General features: G+C 43.6%; 1 protein-coding gene across 1 annotated transcript; it reads left to right on the top strand.

Moving 5' to 3' along the window:
- The first annotated feature begins 311 nt into the window (after positions 1-311).
- On the top strand, positions 312-10820 carry LOC124266199. Its single transcript, XM_046701004.1, has 2 exons — positions 312-607; positions 9633-10820. Exon 2 carries the CDS (start codon positions 9662-9664, stop codon positions 10478-10480), a length of 819 nt encoding a protein of 272 aa, XP_046556960.1. The 5' UTR covers positions 312-607; positions 9633-9661; the 3' UTR covers positions 10481-10820.
- The last annotated feature ends 962 nt before the right edge of the window (positions 10821-11782 follow it).

Raw genomic sequence — 11782 nt, 5'->3', positions numbered from 1 at the left:
TTATATACGGACACACGCGGTGGAAGATAGACCGAGAGGGTACTTTAATACCGCATATATGTAAATATGCTGTTATCCGTTCAGGTGTTCTAACACGACGGTCGAGAGCCGATCAGTTTACTTTACAATACACCGACACATGCTAATACCACTCAAACAAACTGCTGTTATGGGGGCTCAGAGTGAGCGATCATACCATTATATTTAATAGACAGCGTGTGACAAACGCCCTCCCGGTGTCAAGGCCCGTCACACGAAACATACACGATCGAATATCACCTGTCACGTGTTTTAATCACAGGGCAGCGTCATTCACAGGCGATCACACATCTGTGATTGTTACGTCAAGCTTCTGTGTGCCTGTGGTTTGAAAATTGGGATATTAGTTTCAGCCGAATGGGATATACCAGGCAATAAACGCTAGGTGCTTGGAGCGAGAATCGTGTTGATTGTCGTGACGGTGAAATTGACACTGTATGTATGTTACAGTGACTTGTACAGGGTGTTGCGAAGCTTGACGTAGCGTGTGTAGGTTTGATTCAAGACTTTGGAGTTGGATGGACTACATTTTCTGACATCACAGACGTTGATTGGAGAGACATTGCAGGTACGACATATATATCCTGTCATTTATTTCATGTATTTCACAAAGTCAAGGTATTAGCGAAATTTGCGTAGTGTGTAAGGATGTTACTTATGGAAGGCTTTACAGGGGCTTTGTATTGCTATTTGGGGAGGTGCGGGTGGACCTTGTTTTAGATCGTAGGCAGCTAACACGTCAAAGTCATTTATTGTGGGCGGCATGTGGTAGGAAGGGGATTAAAAATGACGGACAGGGACGGCACGTAATCATTGTCGTGTTTGAGGGGTTTCCATGTTTAAAGTGCGGCATAGTGTCTCCATGGTCTGGTCCCAGAATTAGTTGTGCAATCGGCTATACACTACAGAGACACGGACGGACAGGCTGACTGACACATACACACACACCCCACACATACACACACACCGCACATACACAAACACAACACAAACTCCACCCTTCAACGCGACGTTAAATTTAAATTCACCTCTCCTCCACTCACCCTCCTCCCCTCTCCTCACCTCTCCTCTCACTCTCCTCACCTCTCCTCTCCTCCACTCACCCTTCTCACCTCTATTCTCCTCCACTCACCCTCCTCCCCTCTCCTCACCTCTACTCTCCTCTACTCCTCCTCCTCCTCCTCTCTCCTCCACCCACCCTCACTCTCCTCTCTCTCCTCCACTCACCCTCTTCTCACCTCTCTCCTCTCTCCTCTCCTCTCCTCCTCTCCCTCCTCCTCTCCTCCACTTCCCTCCCTCCTCCTCTCCTCCTCTCTCTCTCTCCTCTCCTCTCTTCTCCCCTCCACTCACCCTCCTCCCTCTCTCCCTCACCTCTCCTCCTCTCTCTCTCCCCCACCTCCTCTCCTCCTCGACTCCACCCTTCTCACCTCTTCTCCTCCACTCACCCTCCTCACCTCCTCCTCTCCTCCACTCACCCTCCTCCCCTCTCCCCTCACCTCTCCCTCCTCCACTCACCCTTCTCACCTCTCTTCTCCTACACTCACCCTCCTCCCCTCCTCCTCCTCACCTCTCCTCTCACTCTCCTCTCCTCCACCCACCCTTCTCACCTCTCTTCTCCTCCGCTCACCCTCCTCCCCTCCTCCCTCACCTCTCCTCCTCTCACTCTCCCCCTCTCATCTCCTCCACTCACCCTTCTCACCTCTCTTCTCCTCCACTCACCCTCCTCACCTCCTCCTCCACTCTCCTCTCCTCTCCTCTCCTCCTCCACTCACCTCCTCTCCTCACCCCACCTCTCCTCCTCTCACCCTCCCTCCTCCTCCTCCTCCTCTTCTCTCTCCCCCCTCCCCCTCCTCTCCTCTCCTCCTCTACTCATCCTCCTCACCTCTCCTCTCCTCCACTCACCCTCCTCACTTCTCCTCTCCTCCACTCACCCTCCTCACCTCTCCTCTTCTCCACTCACCCTCTTCACCTCTCCTATTATTAATGAGTGGTTCGTATATATTTGTTTAGGTTCGGCAATTACAGGTACAGCAATTCTACCTGTAACTATATAAAACAGCTCACACGCGCGCGCGCGCACGCACGCACGCACGCACGCACACACACACACACCAGCAACCGAAGCTCAGCCACCTCTTTGAGGAGGATGGGGACTTAAGATAACTCAGCCCACAGCTTCGTACACCATACTCCAGCAGGATCCACGTCAACCCTTGCGCTGCCACAACAGGCTATATCTAGACATCCCCGTCCAGTAGCATTATGTTGAGAAGCCTTACATAAGACGGTGATATCCGGTACACCTGTTTAATGTAGATGCACTTCAAGTTACAGTATCGTTAATTCAGGAAATTAGCTCAGATTTTGGGCTTTCGGGGAAACAAATTAACTGGTCTATAAGCTGTAAGTGACATTCTTGAAATATTCAGTAGTTGCTTACACCCCCGTACGATATGAGCAGGTAGCCAGAATAACTATCGATTCTGCTGAGTGTGTTATCGGTACTAAGTACAGAGTTGCACCTAAGTTTGAGTTTGGTCTAACGTGGCTCTAAGTACAATATTCCAGTTACATCACGGCTTATCAGCTTGATGTAGGAGTGACTGAGTTTGGTTTTACGCCGCTTTTAGCAATATTCCAGCAATATCATGGCGGGGGACACCAGAAATGGGCTTCACACATTGTAACCATGTGTGGAACCCGGGTCTTCGTCGTGACGAGTGAACGTTTAAACCAGGCGGGTACCTCACTGCCCCTTGATGTAGGAGGAGAGCCCGGAGTGAGGTAGGATTCTGACGATTACTACTTTGATTAACCTATGAGTAATTGTTTGGTGCTGACAGACTAGAAACATAATCAGAGCCTATCTTTAGCTTGGGATCTGTGCAATTTCCATATACACACACCTCACACCTCACTCCCCTCACTCCCCTCACTCCCCTCACCCCCTCCACCGCCTCACCCTCACACCTTCCACCCTCACCCAGCTGGCGTTAATGCAATATATATTTGGGTTATAAGCTTGGAATCTGATCAAATTCCATGTACCCCTCGCCTCACCCCTCACTCCCCTCCACCGCCTCACCGTCACACCGTCACACCCTCCACCCTCACACACTCACACCCTCCACCCCTCCACCCTCACCCAGCTGGCGTTAATGCAGTATATATATAGGTTATAAGCTTGGAATCTGTGCAAATTCGATTTACACCTCGCCTCACATCTCACTCCCCTCACCGCCTTACCCTTACACTCTTACACCCTCACACCCTCCACCCTCACACCCTCCACCCTCACCCAGCTGGCGTTAGTGCAATATATATTTTGTTTCACCTTTCTGACTACTGGCAGCCAATATAATGTCAACGAACGTCACTCGGTAGAAAACATGTGACTCTATCTTATCGGATGACCTGGCAAAGCATATTTAATGAATGGGCCGATATGATTAAAAATGTCAGCTTTGTTTCCGGTCACGAAAGATATGACAAGAGATGACTAATAGTATGTGTGATATATTTCCTTGCTGATCTTCATAACGCTATCGGGACGGTGGGGTAGCCAAATGGTGAACGCTGTTGCTTGTCAAGCAGAAGATCTGAGTTCGATCCCCCCACATGGGTTCAATGTGTAGTACCCATTTCCGGTGTTTCCCGCCATGATGTTGCTGGAATATTACTGAAAGTGGCGTAAAACTATACCCATCCGTGATGTAGAAATAGTAGTAGTAGTAGTAGTAGTAGTAGTAGTAGCAGCAGCAGGAGTAATAGTTCAAGACCCTTTTCATGAAGACAAGAACTTCAACAAACAAAACTCATGGTACAGTAACATTCTTGGTGAGTCAGTCAAGTCTTCTGTCTTCTGTGGTCAGGCTCGCTGACTTGGTTGACAAGTGCGTCGATCAATGCTATACTATTGTCTGTCACATACCATTTATCTTACAACGTGATGTTTCCAGATCTGCAGTAACCCATGCTTGTCGTAAGAGTCGACTAACGGGATCGGGTGGTCAGGTTCGCTGACACATATCATCGTATCCCAATTGCGTGGATCCATGCTCATGCTGTTGATCACTGGATTGTCTGGTACAGACTCAATTACTTATAGACCGCCGCCACATAACTGGAATATAGCGGAGTGTGACGTTAAACAACATGCAGTCAATCTGATTCAGGTTGTCATAAGCCAGTCTTGGCAATATTTTTCACGCAATTTCCCAACGAGAAACACCTTCAATGTATAATAAAATTCACATTTTGTTCAACAAACGTATTAATCCTGTTATCGATACAACCCACAACGTGCAAATAACCTCTCGATGACCCGTGACCAACGTCAAACCAACAATCCCAGAATATTCATTGTAGATCAACAATCACAAAACCTCCCACCTTATCCTAAACCCACATGATTGCCCACGTCCCTCAGTGACATTCCATTTCACAATGCATGGTGTCCAATCCCTGCGACGTCTTCCACACAGGGTGACGTTACCGCCCATCCATGACCTGGATCTACAGATAGTCGATGCTCTGTATGACCCGTCTTATTATCGATTAGTATTGACTGCGTACAGTTGGCGCCCGTGTTACACTCCACCTAACGCGGATCCAGTTGAGATATTTTGTATAAGGCCGTTGTGTATTGTATTGCGTTATGCTTACACATTGCCAACGCTTCTCGACCCTCCAGCAGGACAAGTAGATAGAAGAGGTAGGTTTACAGATCTAGAAGTAGTTCAATCCTTTTAAGACAGGTGTATAGATTGTACAGATTTCAGCTTGCCTTTAAACTGTATCAAGATTATTATCACTTGAGTTGCTCTACCGGATACAATAAATGATTAGATAGATGCAGGTGCCGGGTAGTTTTTACACGGATTTACCTGTGTAATACCTGGAATTTGAAAAGCAGGTCACAATCCTCAATCTTCAATGGGTTATTTATTTTATAGCATATCTCCGACGCCCAACCACCCGCCAAACAAACAATGAATTTACACACTGTTTTACAGTATCCATGTCCTTTTTTGATACATAAGTTATGAATTCAAGAATGGATGGAAAAAATTACGTTCTGTTCTGCATTTCTACTGCAAGTGTATTTAGAATGTCACAAAAATACAAATTATTCCCTAGATCTTAAAATGCTTTGAAATCCTTAACGTGAGGTGAGGTGAAATTGGGTTTAACGTCGTGCTGGAGAATATTTCGCTCATATGACGACGTGCATGCGTGTGTATGTGTATGTGCGGCTGCTTGTACTAGCTGGTTTTATAGTGCCAGCCCACTGAGATACCATGCCGCAGTGAAGCATGAATACCCCACTCAGACACATTATACTGACTCCGAGCCGACCAGTCCTTGTTGTACCCATTAATGCCAAGCGCCAGGCAAGTACCATATTTTAACATCTTTTGGTATGACGCGGTCGGGGATCGAACCCGCGACCCTCCGCTCTCCGGGCGGACGCTCTAACCACTACACCACGGAGGCGGTCAAATCCTTAAGGAATACTAATAGTCTGTTATGTGGGCTTTTAAGACTTAAGGTGTAAGCATATGAAACGAGTTTTCATTTTAGAGCCTAGAGCCACGTCTACATATTCTAAACATGCCAAGAATTATATTACATTGTTTTATATTTCCGGAACTGATTCATTAATATTACGGGCTTGTGTTTTTGTTTTAATTTAATTTTATAAGATAAGATAAACTTTATTGTCCCGCAATGGAAATTTGTTTTGCATTCAAAGAGCTAATACAAGCATATAACAACAAATAATTTAAAGTATATATACACAATGCCAAGCTAATCAGAATATAATGTTGAATAATAACATAATCAAAGTTTATGATCTAATAATCACTCGTGCCTCATCATAGATTTCACAATTACAATTTTGGAGTAAGATTTAGAAGTTTTATGCTGTATGGGACAAATGATTTTGAAGTTCTACTAGTTTTGTAATACATGAAACGGCGGCCAGAAGGCAGACGTTCATAACATTCATTTAAAAAGTGTGATGGACCCGATTGAATGGCCAGAGGTTTCTTCTTAACTTTTGACTCATACTGAAAAGGTAGAGGTTCGAAATTGAAGCCGCAAATTTTGCGGGATATGTTTACAATTTTGTCAATACCGGACGTGAAAGCAGAAAGTTAATACTATTAATGAATGTTTGGTAGAATAATTTTAAGATATTAGTGTCTACATTAAATGATCGCAATTTTCGCAGAAAGAAAAGCCTCTGTTATTGCTGGAATATCAATCAGTCATTTGATCGATCGATCGCACGCACGGACTGACGCACTCACTCACTCACTCTTTCGTCTTCAATATATACTCATGTCAAATTTCCAGTATGTATTTCCAATGCCACCTGTGCTCTCTTTATCTACCTATCGCCTCAAATCACAGACCCGATATGTAAGCGCCGCTAAGTACGCGACATAAGCCGTACTCTATGTGACAATTACGTGGTTTAAACCAACTATTCAGCTCTATTTGATAACAGTTCCTCCATTGGCTACCATACATAAATCCGCAGCTTTTTGCCCCTGGCGTTGACACTAATAAGGATTGAGCTTGTCTCATAAACACCGTTATGCATCCATCAGCACCTGGCATTAAATAACGGGTCAAGCATTACGTTGAGAACAATGTAAACCGTTATGGTAACGGTATTCATGAGTATTGACGTGTAAATACATGCAGTTCTATATTCATATTTTGCGTCAGTCACAGCCGTTACGATGAAAGTCGAGACTTTGAATAAGCTCAATAATCATTTAACCATTTGTTCAGCTCGCCTTTGGCACCGTAACGTCATCTTCAACTTGTTCTAATTATCTAAATAATAATGGTATTTCTACAGATTTCTACAGAAATTCTTGCTCATGTTTAGAGGTGAAAGATCGGTTTTGCAAACTTTGTGTCTACATTGTCTTCACCGTGTCATTCCATTTTCAAAATTTGTATTTTTAGACAGCTTGGTATCAGCTAAATATATTCATAGACATGCGATAGAATATACTGTACCGTGACCGGTAGTTTGAGAAGATGAAAGAGTGTGGTGTGTGTATAAACATCTAGATAGGATGAGTTCGGTGGTTCTGCTTACGCAAGCAAACGGTGGCGTCACGCTTGACTAATTGTGCTTTTGCATTTTAAAATCACTGAGCGTAAATGAATCCTGACATAGACGAAATGATTTCGTTATTAGAACAAGCCCAAATACAGAGATATTGCAGATGCGATACGGAATCTAAAATATCCCTATGGATCTTGGTTGGAATTGGTCTTCAGCAACAATGCTTGTCGTTCGACGCACTAACCTTCGCCACGGGATGAGGTGGTCAAGCCCGCTTACGAATGTAGTGTTGTCCCAAATTACTCAGATCGATGCTCATGATGTCAATCACCGGACCGCCTGGTCCAGAGTGTTTAGAGACCGCCGCCATATAGCTGGAATACTCTCTTTGCGACGTAATCTTAATGTACATGCAAACAGCGAACCAAAAACTTATTCACAGCAAATTCAGTTGGAATATCTTCAAAACATATTTCTTAATTATATTACATGTATATTATATAAATCCAGAATAGCGTATGACCAAATTCCACAGAAGCAAGACCTAGTTGCAGAATGTCAATTAAACAGTCTGGGCTCAGACTTCAAATGGTCGCCAGACAATGCACCATTGTCTCCCCTTAGGACTGTTTGTCAATGGTCCCAAATAACTAAATGTAGATGTATACGTTATTTAACGGATTCAATAAGACTTCAGAGGACATATCAAGTATACCGGCTAAGATCAGTACCATATATCAGCCCGCGACCCTTGACGCTTGAAATACAGTATTGTGTCGCGGGCTTGACGAACAAAGGCCATTTACTGACTGCTTGTATTCAAGTGGCAAGAAGACTGTCCTCTGTTTGTATGTACCTACTGACAACACTAAGTGCTTTTAGAGGCAACGTATGGGAGTATTTGAATAGGAAGGAACATGTCAGGGTGACGGATAGTCAGTCGGGACGGAGAGACGACAGGCTAGTTGATAGTAAGTGTCGTCAAAATGTTCAATTTACTTGTCATTGTACGTGTAACTAAGGTGTTTGATTATGATTTTTCCATGTTTTGAAGTTCAGTTCATGCATATTTTTACTGAGATATGCGTACATTAAATTCGACTGTGGATAGCACAATATCATGGAACGTTAGACCGTCCACGCGTAGAATGACTGGCCTCGATTTGCCGCCGATTCAATTGGGCGAAATGATAAAGGAAATTATATGACTGAAAATCAGTGATGAGACAAGGAGTTCGCGAAGAGGGAAAGCATGTTGTCCATAACGTACCATTGCTACACACATATATATATATATATATATATATATATATATATATATATATACAGTATATACAATAGGATGTTGTCAACGCTTGTCGAGTTTAAGAGCGATGGGGTAGCATAGTGGTTAAAGCATTCGCGTAAATCCGGGTTCGATTCCACACATTGATACAATGTGTGGAGCCCACTCAATCTTTATTCAGTATTTAAAAGGCCACAGGATTGTAGTACATTTAAAGTTTACATGAGTAGTTTACAAAGTTTACAAATTATTTTCTGTAACAATTCTTTTTCTTAAACTCATAGCGAAATAGATGTACATTGCAAGCTTATGTACGAATAATGTCTCAATATCTCACTCACTCGAGCTTGTCGTGTGTAAGCTGCATACCATAGAGAGAAATTGTCAGAGCGAGTTTGGTTTAACGCGCCATTGTACAGTATTCCAGTTATATCACGGTGTCTCAGCTTGATCTGTGTGTGTGCGTGCGTGCGTGCGTGCGTGCGTGTATGTGTCTTGAACCCACAACCATAAGGCGCTCGGGCATCTAAGGGACACAACTCCGCACAGCTTAATGCAGTGCCACGGACAACTGTGTCTACCGTGCTCCCAACGTCTACCGTGCTCCCAATGTAAGTAACTGAAATATGTTACTGAACAGATCGATAGCAATCATTATGCCATTCAAAAATGGAATTCCCCGAGAGGATTCCAGATTTCCTTAGCTTGACCCGCAACACGAACGAGCATACGATGTGACCCGGATGATTTGGTTTGTAGAATTCAATCACTGGTCTACTTGGCCCAGACTCGATTATTTTCATGCAATCGTATTATAACGTTGGTATCGCGTTTGCGTAAAACAAAATTCACTCACGAAAATAACGAACCAAAGACGGATTCTCGAAGTGACCAAGGGGTGAGTGAGTGAGTTTAGTTTTACGCCGCACTCAGCAATAATCCAGGTATATGACGGCAGTCTACAAATAATCGTTTCTGGACCAGACAATCCAGTCATCAACAGCATGAGCATCGATCCACGAAATTGAGATACGATGATATGTGTCAGCAAACCTGGCCACCCGATCCCGTTAGTCGACTCTTACGACAAGCATGGGGTACTGCAGATCTGGAAACATCACGTTGTAAGATAAATGGTATGTGACAGACAATAGTGTAGTAATCCCTATATCCAGCAATTATTTGGTGACAACAGAAAATATTCTCATGTTTCAGGTATCTCAGAGCTTCCCTAGCGTTATGAGATGGAGGAGAGAGTGAGTGTTGACAGCCTCCTAAACCGCAAGGCCCGGTTAGAGAGGGAAAAGGCAATGAACGCAGCAAGATCTCCCAAGGATTCTAAATTCGGGGAATGTTTACTGAACATTAACACAAAGGATGATCCGCTGTTGTGTAAAAACCTGATTAAAATCAACCTTGAGGTCCGCCGCATGGAATTTAAGATGAAACAATTACGTCAAACATTTGTCAAACAAAGCAAGTACCTTAACCACGAACCTCTGATCCTGGTGGAGAGGCCGGCATCACCGGAAGTCCGTCGCAGAAGGGTCATCATGGACATGGGTGCAAATGACCCGGAAGCAATGAAACTTCCGGGTTATATGCGTCCTCTAAGGTCACGTTGCCGCACGCCGTCAACAATTACAACAATAGACGCATTTACGGTAAGACCAAAAAAGAAACGGAACGTCTGGGAAGAAGCAATGGACGAAAAGGAAAAGCCAAAGTTCAAAAGTACAGTTCGGCCGTGTTCAAAATTAACACAACGGGAGTTAACCGAGATTCATTTTGGCTGGTCAACACATAGACCCAAAGTTGACAAGGAGCCTGAACCAAGGACACCGAGTCCGCCAAGAGCCACACCGCGGAGTTTACCCAATGACAATCAGGTGTTCATAACTCAACAAGCTCGGACAAACCTGCCACGGACTGCCGATGGACGTCTGACCAAATCGGTTAGATTCAAGGACGAGGAAACCGAAAATTCTCCTCCATCACCGGATGGCAAAAGATCAAGGTCAAGGACAGTGGAACGAATTACGTTAAGACAACACTCTAGATGACGAGGTCTATAAGCTTGCACGAATCATACATATGTTGTCTTTTATATTTTGGTTTTTTTTATTTAACTGACGTATAACTGCACTGTAAAAACTGCATTTTACTTGATTGCGGGCAATGTATATACCTGTATGTGCAGGTATCGGTTTTGGCAAGTACACTCTTCACATATGCCGAGTCATTAAATGACACGATCTTTGAAAACAACTATATGTAATGAAAGTAGTTGTACATTCGGCTGATGGACCCTAACTAAAAGGAATAGATACCTGTACATCTGATCGTTTCAAGAAGGAGTACACTGGCAAATATGTATTTGATGTGGATTAAATCGCAAAGTAATTATTGCTAATCATAAATTGTATCTGCAAACAGCCTGGTCGTGTCAAACCAACCATCACCAAGAAAAAAACACGTTTTTTCTGATTTCAGAGAATTCTTGAACAGTAGCAAATTCTTCCATGTCGCACAATGAGTGAGTGAGTTAAACCTACATCGGCAGTTTTTCAGCATTAAAGAGAAAGCATAGGTCATCCACGTACATTGCTGGTATATGGTACCATGTTGCTGGCGGACAATACATGAAAATAATCAGTACACTGAAGAACAAAAGAAAATATACAACCAAAATTTGGATCCGATTTGTCACATCAAACATGTGTGTATAATTGCCCTTGCTCGTCAGATGCATACATGTACAAGGTAATCACATTGTGCTATACTTCACCATGAGAGTGTTAATAGTTAGACCAACATACTACAGTCCAGGGGACTGCAACATGCATGGTACCTGCAATGATATAAATTCCGGGTTTGAATTCGTCCCCAGCAACCAATGTCGTTCGTAATAGGCGGCTAAACGGATCGGTTGGTCAGGTTTGGTGGCTTAATGATAGCTGGAGTTGTTCGTAATATCAATGACTGGATTGTCAGGTCAAGATTCGATAACTTTCAAACCGCCGTCATATAGCTGGAATATTGCTGAGTGTGGCGTTAAACAACAAACACGCTGTCATGGTATCAGCTGACTACGGCGTTGACAACAAACTGTCAAACCGAAACATGAGGCTCACATTAACCTATTCAGACAATGACCTACTTTTCAGCCGATTCGAATTTATCTCGTGTGAAAGTGAAAATAGACATCCCAAACAACAATGGTTACACTGAATTACAATTCCTTGTTTCATAAGAAAATGGTATTTACAAATGAATTTTAATTTATTTTAAACTTTACTAACATCGTATTTCTAATTTTTATGGCGAGGTGTAGGCAGCATGACCTTAACTAAGACGTCACAGAC

This window comes from Haliotis rubra, unplaced genomic scaffold, assembly GCF_003918875.1.
Source record: "Haliotis rubra isolate DU_JTF1 unplaced genomic scaffold, ASM391887v1 Scf1239, whole genome shotgun sequence".
Taxonomy (NCBI): Eukaryota; Metazoa; Mollusca; class Gastropoda; order Lepetellida; family Haliotidae; genus Haliotis; species Haliotis rubra.
This window is presented reverse-complemented; position numbering and strand designations above follow the sequence as displayed.

What these genes read in the sequence shown, in the direction of transcription:
- LOC124266199 (XM_046701004.1), top strand. Translation starts at nt 9,662, where the DNA reads ATGGAGGAGAGAGTGAGTGTTGACAGCCTCCTAAACCGCAAGGCCCGG.